This window comes from Chiloscyllium plagiosum, unplaced genomic scaffold (genome assembly GCF_037043375.1).
Source record: "Chiloscyllium plagiosum isolate Xiang-an unplaced genomic scaffold, Cpla_swu_hap1 HiC_scaffold_6, whole genome shotgun sequence".
In the NCBI taxonomy this organism is placed as follows: Eukaryota; Metazoa; Chordata; class Chondrichthyes; order Orectolobiformes; family Hemiscylliidae; genus Chiloscyllium; species Chiloscyllium plagiosum.
This window is the reverse complement of record NW_028270144.1, coordinates 18,029,383-18,047,838: the sequence shown is the minus strand read 5'-3', so window position 1 is coordinate 18,047,838 and position 18,456 is coordinate 18,029,383. Positions and strand designations below refer to the sequence as shown.

At 42.9% G+C, this 18,456-nt stretch overlaps 1 protein-coding gene across 1 annotated transcript in view; it reads left to right on the top strand.

Annotated features, from left to right (window-relative positions):
- The window catches only part of itgbl1 (integrin, beta-like 1), a 230,631-nt gene extending 219,442 nt beyond the window's left edge, over positions 1-11,189 (top strand). The window contains exon 11 of the mRNA XM_043691272.2: positions 10,482-11,189. Coding sequence (XP_043547207.2) covers positions 10,482-10,573 — 92 coding nt within the window. The 3' untranslated portion in view covers positions 10,574-11,189. The remainder of the gene's footprint in view (positions 1-10,481) is intronic.
- Positions 11,190-18,456: the final 7,267 nt, after the last annotated feature.

Here is an 18,456-nt window from a genome sequence, read left to right as displayed (position 1 = left end):
GTAGTTAAGACGACAGATGGAATTTTAACCTTTATTGCAGGGGATGGGAATTTAAGAATGGACAAGTCTTGTCACATCTGTACAGGGTGTTGGTGGGGTTGTACCTGGAGTACAGTGTACAGATTTGGTCCCCGTATTTAAAAAAATAGATTTGTATTGAAAATATTTCAAAAGATATTCATCTGACTATTCTTGGGGTGAAGGGGTTGACACAATGACTTTATTTCAAATTGGCTAAACACATAATGGCTTTATTCATTGGAGTTTAGAAGAATAAGGGGTGATCTTAATGAAACACACAAGATTCTGAAGGAGTTTCACAGGGTGGATGTTGTGAACAGGTTTACACCAGTGGTTGGTTGGTTGGTTGGTTGGTTGGTTGGTTGGGGGGGGTATGGAGATCCCAAACTAGGAGACACAGCTACAGAATAAGGGGACACTCATTTAAACTGAGATATGAAAGCATTTCTCCTCCCATAGGATAGTGAATGTCCTCTACCTCAGGAAGTTGTAGGGGCTAGCTCACTGAAAGTATTTACAGAGGAAATGGGTCGATTTTTGAAATATTGAGGAGTTCCTGTCTATGAGGAGCTCACACAAAAGAGACATTGAGGTTTGGAGCAGATGATCTTCACATGTATTTGAGATGTTAGATTATAGAGAATGGTGGGGCAGGTGGGCTTGGAGGGGGCCTATGCCTGGTACTATTTTTTGTGTTCTTACATCGCAGCTATCAGTATGTCTGTCACACTGCATGGACCTGCTGTAAAAGGGCGAGGGTTACCATTCCTAGACAATCTTACACTATGGTAGAACTGTGTTGATTTCAGCTACACGCCACATTTCTGATGGACCTGGGATCAGAATTCCAAACTAGAAATGTGGAGCGCAATACTAAAGTGAAAAAGAAAATGAGAGAAGTAGCAATCTGGCTGTAATTGCCACTCTTTGGGATGTTGAGATCCAGGCTGACACTCCCAGTGTATTACTGATGAATTGCAACAAAGGGGGGACACTGAAGGACTCTGCACTGTCACAGGGTCAGTACTGAGGGAGTGCTGCACTGTCACAGGGTCAGTACTGAGGGAGTGCTGCACTGTCACAGGGTCAGTACTGAGGGAGCGCTGCACTGTCACAGGGTCAGTGCTGAGGGAGCGCTGCAATGTTACAGGGTCAGTACTGAGGGAGCGCTGCACTGTCACAGGGTCAGTACTGAGGGAGCGCTGCACTGTCAGAGGGTCAGTACTGAGGGTGTGCTGCACTGTCAGAGGGGCATTACTGAGGGTGTGCTGCACTGTTGGAGGGTTAGTACTGAGGGAGCGCTGCACTGTCACAGGATCAGTACTGAGGGAGCACTGCACTGTCAGACGGTCAGTCCTGAGAGAGTGCTGCACTGTCACAGGGTCAGTACTGAGGGAGTACTGCACTATTAAAGGATCAATGCTGAGGGAGTGCTGCACTGTCAGGCGGTTAGTAATGAGGAAATGCTGCACTGTCCGAGGGTCAGAGCTAAGAGAGTGCTGCACTGTCAGAGAGTCTGTATTGAGGGAGTGCTGCACTGTTGGTGGGTCAGTACTGAGGGAACACTGCACTGTCAGAGGGTCAGTACTGAGGGAGGGCTGCACTGTCAGAGGGTTAGCACTGAGGGAGTGCAGCACTGTCAGATGGTCAATACTGAGGGAGCAATGCACTGATAGAGGGTCAGTAGTGATGGAATGCTGTACTGTCAGAGAGTCTGTATTGAGGGAGTGCTGCACTGTTGAAGGGTTAATACTGAGGGAGCACTGCACTGTCAGAGGGTCAGTACTGAGGGAGTGCTGCACTGTCATAGGGTCAATGCTGAGGGAGGGCTGCACTGTCAGAGGGTCAGTACTGAGGGAGTGCTACACTGTCAAGAGGGTCAGCACTGATGGAGTGCTGCAATGTCAGAGGGTCAGTATTGAGGGAGTGCCGCACTGTCAGATGGTCAATACTGAGGGAGTATTGCAATGACAGAGGGTCAGTGGTGAAGGAGTGCTGCACTGTCAGAGAGTCAGTACTGATGGAGTGCTGCACTGTCAGAGAGTCAGTACTGAGGGAGTGCTGCACTGTCAGAAGGTCAGTACTGAGGGAGGATTGCACGGAAGAGGGTCAGTACTGAGTGAACACTGCATTGTCAGAGGGTCAGTACTGAGGGAGTGCTGCACTTTCAGTGGGTTAGTACTAAGGGAGCACTACACAGTCCAAGACTCAGTACTGAGGGAATACTGCACTGTCAGAGGGTCAGTACTGAGGGAGCACTGCACAGTCTGAGGGTCACTAGTAAGGGAATGCTGAACTGTTAGAGGGTCAGTTCTGAGGGAGTGCTATACTGACAGAGGGTCAGAACTGAGGGAGCATTGCACTGAAGAGGGTCAGTACTGAGGGAGCGCTGCACTGTCAAAAGGTCAGTACTGAGGGAGCATTGCACTGAAGAGGGTCAGTACTGAGTGAGCACTGTATTGTCAGAGGGTCAGTTCTGAAGGAGTGCTGCACTGTCAGAGGGTCAGTCCTGAGGGAGTGCTGCACTGTCAGAGGGTCAGTACTGAGGGAGCAATGCACTTTCAGAGGTTCAGCGCTGAGGGAGTGCTGCACTCTCAGAGTTTCAGTACTGAGGAAGTGCTGCACTATTGGACAGTCAGTACTGAGGGAATGTTGATGGAGCGTCAATACTAAAGCAGTTCTATACTGTTGGAGGGGTAGTGATGAGGAAATATTGCACAGTTAGAGGATTAGTACTGAGGGAGTAATACTAAGGAACAGTATTGAGGGGACGCTGCACAGTCAGAGGGATTTCTATTGAGGGAGCATGGCACTTTTTGACAGGCTTCACTGATGGGATGCTACACTGTCAGAGAGCTTCCTGAGATGGTGCTCTACTTTAAGAAGGATATTATTGGAAGAGCTACACTGTGAGAGGGGCAGTACTGAAGGAATGCTATTTTGTTGCTGGGGTATTACAGAGAGCGAGAAAGAGAGTTAGACTATTGGTAGATCAGTACTGAAGGAACACCCGACTGTTTGAGCGTCAATTCTGAGAATGTGCCACACAGCCAAAGGTCAGGACTGATAGAATGCTGTGCTGTCAGTGAATAAGTTTAAAAGAACTGCTGCACTGAGGAAAGTGCCAGGAACATTCTTTAGTCTTTCAATATCCCATACAAGGGGGTTTGCACCAAGACAGTGCTGCATTGCTGGAGGGGCAATTTAAAGGATTTTGCTATAGTCTCAGAGGCATTACTGGAGGAATGGTGCCCTATCAGGCACCTACACTAAGACAGCAACTTTGTCACAGAGGGCAACACTGAGGATACCCTGCAATGTGGGACAGGTAATACACTGAAGGAAGGCCGCAATGTCAGTATTGAGGGAGTGTTGCAGAGGGGCATAATCGAGGTAGTGTTGTCCTGTCAGAGATGCAGTACTCCCTTAGTAATTAAGACAGTAACATGCTGTCAGATGGTCAATACTAAGGAAGTGTTGCATTGACAGAGGGTCAATCCTTTGGAATTCTGTACTGTCAGAGTGGCAATACTGAGGGAGTGTTGCATTATTGAATATTGGACAAGTGCTGTCACAGCATCAGTTTGATGGAGTGCTGAACTGTTAAGAGGTTCCGTTCTGAGGAAGCACTGCATTGTTGGAGGATTATTATAAGGAACAGCTGTATTGTCAAAGGGTTGGTGCTGAGGAGTGCAGTACTGTTGGAGGTGCAACACCAAGCAAATGCCACACTTTCAAAGGAACTGCACTGAAGAAACATTGCATTACTGTAAGGGCAGTGCTGAGGGGCTACTGCACTCTCAGAAGAATAACGCTAAGGGAATACTAAGGGAATAAGGGAATGTGGGCGGCACAGTGGCACAGTGGTTAGCACTGTTGCCTCACAGTTCTAGAGACCCGGGTTCATTTCCCGCCTCAGGCGACTGACTGTGTGGAGTTTGCATGTTCTCCCCGTGTCTGCGTGGGTTTCCTCCGGGTGCTCCGGTTTCCTCCCACAGTCACAAAGATGTGCAGTTTAGGTGAATTGGCCGTGCTAATTTTGCCCGTAGTGCTAGGTAAGGGGTAAATATTGGGGAGTGGGTCTGGGTGGGTTGCGCTTCGGCGGGTCGGTGTGGACTTGTTGGGCCAAAGGGCCTGGTTCCACACTGTTAGTAATCTAGTTCTTACTGCACTTTTCAGATGGTATGCACAAAAGAGTGCGGCACTGTCACAGGCAGTACTGAGGAAATGGTGCATTGTTGGATTGTCAGCATTGAGGTAGCACCGCACTGTTGGAGGGGAAGTAACAAGAAAACACTGCATTATCAGAGGAGCAGTATTGATGCAGTGCTGCGCAGCCAGAGGGCAGGCTGTTAGAGCAGTACTACTTAAAGTGCTGCGCTGAAAGATGGTCTGTATCGTCAAGTGCTGCAGTCTGATGTTCCCTTAAATAGTACCCCGCTAATAGCATGGCACTCCCTCTTTACTGCTTTAGAATTATAAAAAACTTACAACATTAAAAAATTGGTCATTTTGTCAAAGTGGCCACTGCACCACATGACCGTCCTCCCATCCGTCCAGTCCTTTCTCCCTCATGTAGCCATCCTGCTTCCCATAAAATGCATCCTTATTATTCATCTCAACCACTTCCTGTGGTAGCATCTTCCATATTCTCACCACATTGTGGGTAAAGAAGTTTCTCTTAAATTTTCCCATGGATTTATTGATGAGAATCTTATATTAATGGCCAATAAAATATTGAGAATGGTATAAATCCTGAATAACAGAAAATGCTGGAAATATTCAGCAGGCAAGGCATCATCAGTATAGAGAGAAACAGAGTTAATAATTTAAATTAGTGACTGGATAATGTAAATATGGTCCTTTGGCTTGGATTCCCCCATTAGTGGAAACATCATCTTTATGCTTATCCTCTTAAACCCCCCCCCTTCACAAAATAACTTTATCAGAGCAGCTCCCAGCTTCTCGTTTCCTGAAGAAAACAACAAGTCTGTTCATACTTTCCTGAATATTATAAACACATGGTTTAGTCACAAGTTTGCAAATCCATTCTGAATATATCCCAGAGCCTCTATTACCTTACATTAATATGAAGATAAGAACTATTCACAGTGTTCTGGTTCTGCTACTTATTGTAAAATGCCAGGCTGAACTCAGTGTTCAAATTCTTGTGTGTGACTCAAACTGACAGGCTCCTGGCCCATGAAACAAACCTTCATTCACTTTCTAACCACATATAGATTTTCTTTCCTGAAGGAATTAATTAATATAGTATTAGATGATTATCCACTGCCCTGTTAGTGTAACTGGGTGAGAAGAGACAATTGGTGGTTTCTCCTAGTACTCCTATTGGATTTCTAATTTGTCTCAGCCACCAGCCGCATATATGCACTACACATTTTAATAGAGGAGCACTTAGCCCCTCAAACCAATACCATGATTCAGTGAGATAATGTCTGATTTGTGGCCTTACTTCATATGGAGTGTCTATGTCTCACATCTCTTAATACCATTGGTTAACAAAAGTCCATCATTGTAACATTAATGACTGGTCTATAACGTTGTGCCATTTCTGGAAGAAAATTTTGAAATCTAACATGCTTCAATGTGTAGGAACATTTCAATCCTGAAAGATCAGGCTCTAAATTTTGGATGTGTGCCCTAGTCCAAAATCTCCAACCAGTGGAAAATACTCCCTCCTATCTTCTCCCCTCAATATCTTGAAAACTTAGATCAAATTGCCCCTTGACCTGCTAAATCCAAAGGCATGCCACCCTGGTTTGTGCAATTTCACCTTGTAATTTAACTCTTAGATATTATTCTGGCAAATTTGCACACCCTCCAAAACTAACATGTCCTTCTTAAGCTGAGGTGACTAGAACTGCTCTCAGTAACCCATATGTCATTAACAAGGTACAGATCCTTTGTGTTTTGAATTCTCTTTTAATAATGTAGTGCTCTGAGTTGGGGAAGCATTACATCATCGCACTTTCAAAAATAGAATTCATAAATTTCAATGTAATACTCTGCATGAGATTGAACCAATAATTTTTTTTACAATCTTAACACTGTGCATCACTGCATTTCAGCAATCATTTTATCTTTTTGCTGATGGTATTGTCTACAAATTTCAGTGAGCAGTTCAAAATCCAATCTTAGATTGCCTTATAAATTACCACTAAAACTGATTGTCTGAAAACTGACTTCATTGTTATTTGTGGGTGTCTACTTTACACAAGGGGTTTCAAATCTAAAGTACTTCATTGGCTTAAAAGTGCTCTTGGATGGCCCGAGGCTCTGAAAGACACTGTGGAAACATTTTAATTTACTCATGGGATGATGGCGTCGCTGGCTGGGCCGGCATTTATTGGGAGAAAGTGAGGTTTGTGGATGCTGGAGATCAGAGTCAAAGAGTATGGTGCTGGAAAAGCGCAGCCGGTCAGGCAGCATCCAAGGAGCAGGAGAGTCGATGTTTCGAGCATAAGCTCTTCATCAGGAATGTGATGAAGGGCTTATGCCTGAGTCGTCGATTCTCCTGTTCCTCGGATGCTACCTGGCCGGCTGTGCTTTTCCAGCAGCACACTCTTCAGGCCAACATTTATTGCCCATCCCTAGTTGACCTTGAGAAGGTGGTGTTGAGCTGCCTGTAGGTTGGCTCACAATGCTTTAGGGAGGGAATTCCAGGATATTGACCCAACGACAGTGAAGGAATGGCAATTTTTTTTAACATCAGGATGGTGAGTGGCTTGAAGGGGATCTTGCCAGCGGTGGTGTTCCAAAGTATCTGCTACCCTTGTCCTTCTGGATGGAAATGGCATGGGTTTGGAAGGTGCTATCTAAGGATCTTTGGTGAATTTCTGCAGTGCGTCTTACTGATAGTATAAACTGCAGCTACTAAGGGTTGGTAGTGGATGTGGTGCTGATCAAGTGGGCTGCTTTTTCCTGGATTGTGTCAACATTCTTGAGTGTTGTTGCAGCTGCAGCCATCCAGGCAAGTGGGGAGTATTCCATCACACTTCTGACTTGTACCTTGTCGACAGGCTTTGGAGAGGCAGGAGGTGAGCTACTCGTCTCAATATTCCTAGCCTTCTGATTTGCTCTTGTAGCCACAGTGTTTATGTGGCAAATCCAGTTGAGTGTCAGGTCAATGCTAAGCCCCAGGATGTTGATAGTGGGCAAATTCAGTGATGGTAAGGGGCAGTGGTTAGACTGCCTCTTGTTAGAGTTGGTCATTTGTGTGGCGCAAATGTTAATTTTGTTACTTGTCAGGCCAAACCTGGATCTTGGCCAGATCTTGTTGCATTTAAACATGAATTGTTTCAGTATCTGAGGAGTGCTGAACATTGTACAATCATCGGCAAAAATCTCCACTTCTGACCTTATGATGGAGGGAAGGTCATTAATGAAGCAGGTGAAGATGGTTGGGCCTAGGAAATGACGCTGAGGAACGCAACGTTTTCTTTCTGACTGAGGGAAGATTTCACAGAAGAATGAGAAAAAGTAAATCTATCACAACATGAGTGCAAGCCACTTACATGAAAATTTTCTCAATTCTTTACACTGAAAATTGACATAACTATGGACTTGCAAAAACAAGTTCTAGAAAATTCTGAATAAGCTGCTGAAAGCTGCTTAAAATATGTTGTCACATGAGGAAGAAACCATTTTGAGTGGTGACATTGTGTAATTTTTAAACGTCTCTACAAGGCTGGTTTCTAAATTCTACATTTGTTCTAAAGTCACATTGCACAATTCACTACAACAAACTGTGCCTCAATCCTATGGACAGAAGCCATAAAATAGCTGGCCTATCAAAACATGAACCTTTGCCATATTTATACCTCTTGACAAACCTATATGAAATTCCATGGAAAATGGTGAGAAATGTTTAAGTCAGTGGAGAGTAAGAGAGAAAGCAAATTAGTTTCTAACAAATATGGGGAATAAAAATTTGCTTTATTCTAAAATGCTATGTCCAATCATACATAACTCAAAAGCAGCACTTTTGCAGTAAAATTATTTATAGAACATTGTCAGAATGAGGAAATGTTGGACATTCCAATGGTTAAACTAAAGATTTACACAGGGATTAACGATGTCACATTAACTAGTACATCAGCAACAGAAGGATCTTGAGAACAGCAAATAGCATTTAAAAAAAATTAATTCGTAACTCTGAGCATCACTTGCAATTCTCTAAGTGCCCTTGAGAAGCTGGTGGTGAGCAGTCTTCTTGGACCCTCCTTTTCAGGAGGGAAATCAAGGATTGTGACCCACTAACAAATACACGCTCACGGTCCTTGTCCTTCTGGGTGGTGGAGGTCAGTGCTGAATTAAATAATGCAGCTTTCCTGGTATTTCTGGAATTTCTAGTTTCCTGCATTTACTATCACAGAACACCTTTAAATGCCCTCCAGTCATAGCTGCAATTATTTTTGAAATGGATGAATCTGCAGCTCACATTGAAATGGTACGAATATATTTCAGATTAATGGTGATACTGAAGAGGACAAAATTGGATAGCAGAATTTATTTTTTTTTACAAAAAGCTAATAAGTTCTGCCAAATTGCATTATAGAACAGTTACAGAAGGAAGCTACTTGACACATTGCGGCTGTCACCTCTCTAAGATAGTAGCTCTCCCATTTCTTTTCCTCACTGCCCTGCAAATTGTTTCTCCTCAGAGAATTATCCAATTCCTTTTTGAATTGAATCTTCCACCAGTCTGAAATTTGGAAAGCTGGTATACTCCAGATCTTCACTACTCTCTGTGCAACAAGCCTTTCTTTGTGTTGCGATTGGATTTTTTTGCTCATCACTTTAAATTGGTGTCACCTGATTCCTACCTCTTATGATTTGAGCCCATCTATACTGTCAAGTAACCTCCTGATTTCAAAGATGTCTATTAAACTTTCTCTCAATTTTTTCTTCATGAAGGAGCGTAGTATCAGATTCTTCATTCTATCAATGTAACTTCAGTTCTACTATTCTTCTAAATCTTTTGTGCGCTATCTCTTATACTTTCACATTTTTCTTAAAATGTACGACCCAGAATTGCATTCCAGCTGAGGCTGAACCGGTGCGTGATAAAAGTTTACCATAGCTACCTCACTTTTATAACCTATGTCCCTATTTATACCATCCCAGAACACCATACGCTTGAGTTTCACAATCTGCTCAACAGCTTCAACAATTAACCACTTATTCCCCCAATAACCTGTATTCCCACACACCAACTGCAATGCTTCCCTTTACTTTCAAATGCCTCCACTCATTCCTCCTAGCACCACTTCACACATTTGTGTATTAAATTTAATCTGCCACATGTCCGCTCATTCCACCAGCCTGACTACATGGTGTTGAGGTTTATCACTGTTCTCCTCACAGGTCACAGTGCATCTAAGATTTAGTCATTGACAGATTTTGAATTGTGGCTTACACATCTAGATACAAGCCATTAACACTTATCGAATAAAATCAGTGCTTCTCATACTGACCACTGGGGAACCTCACTCTTTCACTTCCTCCCATCCAAAAATCAACTGGTTGTTGCTATTTTCTGTTTGCTGTCACTCAATCAACTTCATAGCCATGCCTCTATTTGATGCAGTTTAAATTTGCTGACAAGTCTGTACGTGCCACTTTGTCAAATGATTTTTGGGAGCCCTTAGATCAACCACCTTAGCCCCATTAACTCATCCCATTACCTCATCAAAAAGCTCAAAAAAGTTGGGTACATAGCAATTGCCCCACACAGCAAATTTGTGCTGGTTTAGTTTGTTTAATCCATTTTCCAAGCAACTGTTCATTTTGTCCCAGACCACTATTTCTAAATGTTTTATCTCCACTGAGGTTAAACTGAATGGAATATAGTTGGGTTTATGTTTAAAGCATTCTTCGAACAACAAGTAACATTTGCAATTCTCCAGCACTTCCATAATTCCATAATTTCCATCCTTACTTCCTTCAGCGTCCTTGGATGCATCTCATCTGATCCTAATGTCTTATCAACTTCCAGTACATGTCAGCCTAATACCACCTCTTTAATGGTTAGCATATTCAACTATCTCCTCTTTCAATATGACTTTAGTCAGAAGTCACATGACATCACGTTATAGTACAACAGGTTTATCTGAAATCACATGCTTTCGAAGTGCTGCTCCTTCATCAAGTGAAGTGATTTCAGAAACTTGTGATTTCAAATAAACCTGTTGGATGATAACCTGATGTCATGTGACTTCTGCCAACACTGGCACCTCAACAATATGACTAAATCAAGAATTGTAAACCATAAAATCTTTCAATTGGGATTCTTCCCAGAACTGCCAAGATGTTGATCAAACACCTCTGAATAATATGATGTTAAGAGACAATGACAGAGGTAATCTACAATTTATTTAGAGAATCAGCACTCCAAACTCTTGTGTTGTAACTGGAACATGTCTTTCTTTGCAACACAGGGAACGGTGTCTGCGATTGTGGAATCTGTAACTGCTTTGATGAATGGACCGGGAATGCCTGTGAACTCTGGATGGGTTTGGAAAGCTTCTGAAGATTGCACACTAATGGGGAGGACTATTGAATATGGTTTATCTTCTGCTGCACAACTTATGATATAATCAGAACCAGCCTTTGAAACATGCGAGAATTTACTTGGTAACATATCAATGTTAGATTTGCTACTGGGCTTGTACCATCAGAAACTAATAGCTTCATTGCCAACACATCAATACAAGTGGCAAATGACCTTTAGTGATAACTGTACTGGGTTTATTAGCATGAGTGCCAGACAGCCATGGTTCTATTATGCCTTTTAATGAGACGAGCTTCAATAACTAATAATCTACAGATATGCCAGCAAACTGTTTTCTTGTATGCCAAGCAATTGCTTAGAAATTGAGGTCATAGCTATAATTTTGGCTGTTGGAGGCAAATATGCCACTCATTATGAAGAGAATCTGTTGGCAGTAAATCTGCAGATGGCCAAGAACTTTGACTCATCTGCAAATGATTGTTGCAATAAATATGGACTGGTTTTAGAAACTGCCTGTTCTGACAGTCACTCAATAGTAATTTAAACAACTCCTCCACTTTGTGTAGCCTTTCTCAATCATGCTTTTACAAAGATGTACTTAAACTTTGGATAAAATAAAAGATATTTTGAAGCACTCTCTGTGATTCTCCAATCTGTACAAATTCAATCCATTATTTCTAATAACAGATAAAATGGTTAATTTCTCCATTGGAAGAATTCCTGAAAAAGGTCTTCAATATAAGACGGTCATGAATAAATTCAATAGGAAACTCAAGAGATTGATGAGAATGTGGAATTTGCTATTATAAGGGGAGGTTGAATAAACAATATTGAACATTTAATACACTTAAGAGAAAGCTGGATAAACTCAAGAGAAAAAGCAGCATAAGGATAAAAATGAGATGTGGAGATGAAATGGAGCAGAAGGAGACTCAGGAACAGCAAAATCACCAGCATGGGCCGAATGGCACTATTTCTCTGATGTACATTGTGCTTGTGCACACAGTGGTACAAGTGATGTTGCTTGTCAGGAGTATGATTCCTATCATAAAAATGTTGTGCACAGCTGGTGTATTGGAGAAGGATTCACATTTTTGGATCATTGGAATCTCTTTTGGGGTAGAAGTGACCTGTACAAGAAGGACGGATTGCACCTAAATTGGAAGGGGACTAATATACTGGCAGGGGAATTTGCTAGAACTGCTTGGGAGGATTTAAACTAGTGAGGTGGGGGGGTGGGACCCAGGGAGATAGTGAGGAAAGAGATCGATCTGAGACGGGTACAGCTGAGAACAGAAGTGAGTCAAACAGTCAGGGCAGGCAGGGACAAGGCAGGACTAATAAATTGAACTGCATTTATTTCAATGCAAGAGGCCTAACAGGGAAGGCAGATGAACTCAGGGCCTGGTTAGGAACATGGGACTGGGATATCATAGCAATTACGGAAACATGGCTCAGGGATGGGCAGGACTGGCAGCGCTTAATGTTCCAGGATACAAATGCTACAGGAAGGATAGAAAGGGAGGCAAGAGAGGAGGGGGAGTGGCATTTTTGATAAGGGATAGCATTACAGCTGTGCTGAGGGAGGATATTCCTGGAAATACATCCAGGGAAGTTATTTGGGTGGAACTGAGAAATAAGAAAGAGATGATCACCTTATTGGGATTGTATTATAGACCCCCCCCAATAGTCAGACGGAAATTGAGAAACAAACTTGTGAGGAGATTTCAGCTATCTGTAAGAATAATAGGGTAGTTATGGTAGGGGATTTTAACTTTCCAAACATCAACTGGGATTGCCATAGTGTTAAAGGTTTAAATGGAGAGGAATTTGTTAAGTGTGTACAAGACAATTTTCTGATTCAGTAGTGGATGTACCTACTAGAGAAGGTGCAAAACTTGACCTACTCTTGGGAAATAAGGCAGGGCAGGTGACTGAGGTGTCAGTTGGGGAGCATTTTGGGGCCAGCGACCATAATTCTATTTGTTTTAAAATAGTGATGGAAAAGGATAAACCAGATCTAAAAGGTGAAGTTCTAAATTGGAGAAAGGCCAATTTTGACGGTGTTAGGCAAGAACTTTCAAAAGCTGACTGGATGCAGATATTCGCAGGTAAAGGGACGGCTGGAAAATGGGAAGCCTTCAGAAATGAGATAACAAGAATCCAGAGAAAGTATATTCCTGTCAGGGTGAAAGGGAAAGCTGGTAGGTAAAGGGAATGCTGGATCACTAAAGAAATTGAGGGTCTGATTAAGAAAAAGAAGGAAGCATATGTCAGGTATAGACAGGATAGATCGAGTGAAAACTTAGAAGAGTATAAAGAAAGTAGGAGTATACTTAAGAGGGAAATCAGGAGGGCAAAACGGGGACATGAGATAGCTTTGGCAAATAGAATTAAGGAGAATCCAAAGGATTTTTACAAATATATTAAGGACAAAAGGGTAACTAGGGAGTGAATAGGGCCCCTCAAAGATCAGCAAATTAATATTTTGCAACAATATTTACTGTGGAAAAGGACATGGAAGATATAAACTGTCGGGAAATAGATGGTGACATCTTGCAAAATGTCCAGATTACAGAGGAGGAAGTGCTGGATGTCTTGAAACGGTTAAAAGTGGATAAATCTCCAGGACCTGATCAGGTGTACCCCAGAACTCTGTGGGAAGCTAGAGAAGTGATTGCTGGGCCTTTTGCTGAGATATTTGTATCATCGATAGTCCCAGGTGAAGTGCCGGAAGACTGGAGGTTGGCAAACGTGGTGCCACTGTTTAAGAAGGGCGGTAAAGACAAGCCAGGGAACTATAGACCGGTGAGCCTGACCTCGGTGGTGGGCAAGTTGTTATAGGGAATCCTGAGGGACAGGTTGTACATGTATTTAGAAAGGCAAGGACTGATTTGGGATAGTCAGCATGGCTTTATGCGTGGGAAATCATGTCTCACAAACTTGACTGAGTTTTTTGAAGAAGTAACAAAGAAGATTGATGAGGGCAGAGCAGTAGATGTGATCTATATGGACTTCAGTAAGGCGTTCGACAAGGTTCCCCATGGGAGACTGATTAGCAAGGTTAGATCTCATGGAATACAGGGAGAACTAGCCATTTGGATACAGAACTGGCTCAAAGGTAGAAGACAGAGGGTAGTGGTGTTTTTCAGACTGGAGGCCTGTGACCAGTGGAGTGCCACAAGGATTGGTGCTGGGCCCTCTACTTTTTGTCATTTACATAAATAATTTGGATGTGAGCATAAGAGGTACAGTTAGTAAGTTTGCAGATGACACTAAAATTGGAGGTGTAGTGGACAGCGAAGAGGGTTACCTCAGATTACAACAGGATCTTGACCAGATGGGCCAACGGGCTGATAAGTGGCAGATGGAGTTTAATTCAGATAAATGCAAGATACTGCATTTTGGGAAAACAAATCTTAGCAGGACTTATACACTTAATGGTAAGGTCCGAGAGAATGTTGTTGAACAAAGAGACCTTGGAGTGCAGGTTCATAGCTCCTTGAACGTGGAGTCGCAGGTAGATAGGATAGTGAAGAAGGTTTTTGGTATGCGTTCCTTTATTAGTCAGAGTATTGAGTATAGGAGTTGGGATAAAGTGAGGACTGCAGATGCTGGAGATCAGAGCTGAAAATGTGTTGCTGGAAAAGCGCAGCAGGTCAGGCAGCATCCAAGGAGCAGGAGAATCAACATTTCGGGCTTGAGCCCTTCTTCAGGAGTTGGGAGGTCATGTTGCGGCTGTACAGGACATTGGTTCGGCCACTATTGGAATATTGCGTGCAATTCTGGTCTCCTTCCTATTGGAAAGATGTTGTGAAACTTGAAAGGGTTCAGAAAAGATTTACAAGGATTTTGCCAGGGTTGGAGGATCTGAGCTACAGGGAGAGGCTGAACAGGCTGGGGCTGTTTTCCCTGGAGCGTCGTAGGCTGAGGGGTGACCTTATAGAATTTTACAAAATTATGAGGGGCATAGATAGGATAAATAGACAAAGACTTTTCCCTGGGGTCTGGAAGTCCAGAACTAGAGGGCATAGGTTTAGGGTGAGAGGGGAAAGATATAAAAAAGACCTCAGGGGCAACTTTTTCACGCAGAGGGTGGTAAGTGTATGGAATGAGCTGCCAGAGGATGTGGTGGTGGCTGGTACAATTGCAACATTTAAGAGGCATTTGGATGGGTATATGAATAGGAAGGGTTTGGAGGGATATGGGCCGGGTGCTGGCAGGTGGGACTAGATTGGGTTGGGATATCTGGTCGGCATGGACGGGTTGGACCGAAGGGTCTGTTTCCATGCTGTACATCTCTGTGAGTCTATGACTCTATTAGAACAGTGTTGACCTATGAAGATGCATCAAATTCCCATCGGATTGCCAACTGTGTTTGGACCCCTGAACATTTAATCATAACCTGCCTTCAATTTGCCACCACCTCTCCCATGCTGCAAAATCCTACTATGTCCATCCTCTGTGCCCACCTCTTGGTACCAATCAGAAAGTGGTGAGTTCTCATTATTAATTGGTCGATCCTCCTTCATCAGGCAAACAGCATTTATTCCCCCCATCTTCAAAATTTTAATCACAAAAGTAAGGATAATCCTTCGAATATAAAATCATGGGATATAGGAGCAGGCTTAGGTCATTTGAACCTGCCTCGCCATTCAATAAGATCCTGGTAGATCTGATAGGTACACAACTTCCCTTTCTTGTCTGACTCTCCAAACTCCTGGCCCTTTCCACAGCGTCCCATCCCATCCCAAAACCCTTGATTGCCTTGTGATTCAAAAATCCGGTTACACAACCTTCAATATATTCAATTACCCAAGCATGAGATTTTTGAAGGTTAATGACCCTCTCAGAGAATGTGACTGTTGGTCTTAAATGGGCAATGGACTCTTTGTTCTGAAACAATGTTCCAAGGTTCACCTGTTAATGGAAATATCCTTCCCGCACCTTCTCTGTCAATGCCTCTCCCCACAGAATCTTATGTTTTAATAAAATAATTTCCCATTCTTCTAAACTTCCTCTCGAGGAAAATGAAACAAACACTCAATTTATTTTGAGTTCTGGTGAAGAGTCACAAATCTGAAACATTAAGTCCATTCCTCTTTTCACAGTTGCTGCCAAACATGCTCAGTTTTTCCCAAACTATCAGTATTTATTTCATGATTTATTGCATCACTCCTATGACTTTTCTCCAGGATTTTGCTTATTCCAGGATCCTCAGCAATTAGGGCAATCCTGGAGGGCTAGCATCATTTGACCAGTTGGTAAGATATGAAGGGTAGTGGAGGAGTCACCCTCTCAGCTTCACAAATAGGTGTAGGACTTTTCATGACTTAAACCCTACGGCACTAGGTATTTAATGATGCATCTCTTCTTTGCTGAGATTCCTCTTCATTCCATTTGCCCCAGCAACACCTTCTCTAAAAAAACAAACAAATTCCATCACTGGTCAAGAACTCAGAGCAAGATTTTCCTATGCCTGTCGCTGTTTTCAAAAATATGACTCAGTCCCATCTCTCCCTTGCCAAGGATGTGAGTTCAAATGAGTATCTGGCCAATGGAGTTTTTGATATATTAGCCAGTTCAATCATTTTCTTAGAAAAACTGTGCAAGCAGGTTTTCATTTGCCATTACCTCTATTCATTATGTCTAACAGTAACTTCCTCTTACAAACGGGCGGCACGGTGGCACAGTGGTTAGCACTGCTACCTCATAGCGCCAGAGACCCGGGTTCAATTCCCGCCTCAGGTGACTCTCTGTGTGGAGTTTGCACATTCTCCCCGTGTCTGCGTGGGTTTCCTCCGGGTGCTCCGGTTTCCTCCCACATTCCAAAAAATGTGCAGGTTAGGTGAATTGGCCATGTTAAATTGCCCGTAGTGTTAGGTAAGGGGTAAATGTAGGAGAATGGGTCTGGGTGGGTTACGCTTCGGCGGGTCGGTGTGGACTTGTTGGGCCGAAGGGCCTGTTTCCACACTGTAAGTAATCTAATCTAATCTAAAACCAGCTTGCCCAGCATTGAAGCACTACTCAACCAAAAACCAGTTCTGCTGAGTAGGACACATATGTTCACTGTGCCTCCGGAAGTGTCTGCTCCCCTCAGAACTCAGTTGTGTCAAGAGACTCTCTGGAGACCAGTGGATACACTTTAGGGATGTCCTCACATCCCTGAAATGGTTAAATATTCTACTGACTCAAGAAAGGTAATTGTGACTGACCAAAACAGCGAGGGCTCATTCAGGAAGGAACTGAGCATAGTGAAAAAGTGCTGAGGAATCAGATGCTTCACAGAAGTTCATAAGATACAGGAGGAGAATTAGGCCATTCGGCCCATTGAATCTGCTCCGCCATTCGATCATGGCTGATATGCTCCTCACCCCCCATTTTCCTGCTTTCTCTCCATATCCCTTCAACCCATTACCAAAAGATCTGTCTAACTCCTTAAATTTATTCAATATCCCAGCATCCACCGCACTTTGGGGTAGTGAATTCCACAGATTCACAACACTTTGGAAGAAGCAGTTTCTCCTCAACTCTGTTTTAAATTTTTCAATGCCTTATCCTAAGACTATGACCTCTCGTCCTTCAATGCCCCACAACAGGAAGCAGCCACTCCACGTCTATTTAATCCAAACCTTTTGTCATCTTGAATACCTCAATTTGATCACCCCCCACATTCTTCTAAATTCCAGGGAGTATAGGCCTAAACTGTTCAATCTCTCTTTGTATGACAAACCCCTCATCTCTGGGATCAATCTAGTGAACCTCCTCTGAACTGCCTCCAACGTCACTGTATCTTTCCTCAAATAATGGGAACAAATATGTGCACAATACTCCAGTTGTGGTCCTTTAGCTATAAAAGCCAACATTCCATTCACTTTCTTTATTATCTGCTGTACCTGCATGCTGGTTTTCTGTCTCTCATGAACAAGGACACCCAGATCCCTCTGTACTGGAGCACTCTGAAGTCTCTCCCCAGTTACGTAATAGATCGCCGTCCCATTTTTCTGACCCAAATGCATGACCTCACACTGATTCAAGTTAAACTCCATCTGCCACATTTTGGCCCACTTTCCTAATATCCATTTGTAAGGATTTTATTTCCTCATTGCAATTTATCATCCCACCTATTTTTGTGTCATCCACAAATCTGTCTGTGGAGCCTTCTATCCCTGTATCCAAGTCGTTAATGTAGATTGTAAATAACTAGGGCCCAATGACTGAACCCTGTGGCATCTTCTAGTTATTTCTTGCCATCCAGAAAAAAAAATTATCCTGACTCTCTTTCTTCTGTCCATCAACCAATCATCTATCCAAGCTAATAAATTATCCCTAGTCTTATACGATCCAACCTTGTGAACTAAACCAAATGCCTTCCAGAAGTCCAGATATAGTACATCTACAGGATCACGATTATCCACTTTGCTTGTTACACAAAAGTCCAGATAACCCATCAACCCTCAGAGAGAGTCTTTAGGTCAGTTGTGGGACTTATCTACTTGGAACCCATTGAACCAGAGTTGAAGCCAAGAATCCTTGATCCCAAGGGTCTGCCCAAGGGACACAGTCTCTGTTACAACTATCTGTGAACTGTGTTATTCAACCCCTTGAATAGAACTGGACAAGTTGAGGTGAATTTTCTTCACTCAGAGGATTATGAATCTATGGAATACTGTAACCTCAAACACACACTGGATGTGCAATTATTAGTATGTCACAACACAGGCCAATGGATATTTGGATAATAATGTAATTAGAGGATATGGTGAGAGAGCAGAAAGTGGAGTTGAGATAGATGATTAGCCATGATCTTACTAAATATTGCAGTGATTCACGAGGCTGAAGGGCAAGTACCTCCTCCTGCTTCTATTGTTCTTCGACTGACAGAATATCTCTTTCACCTT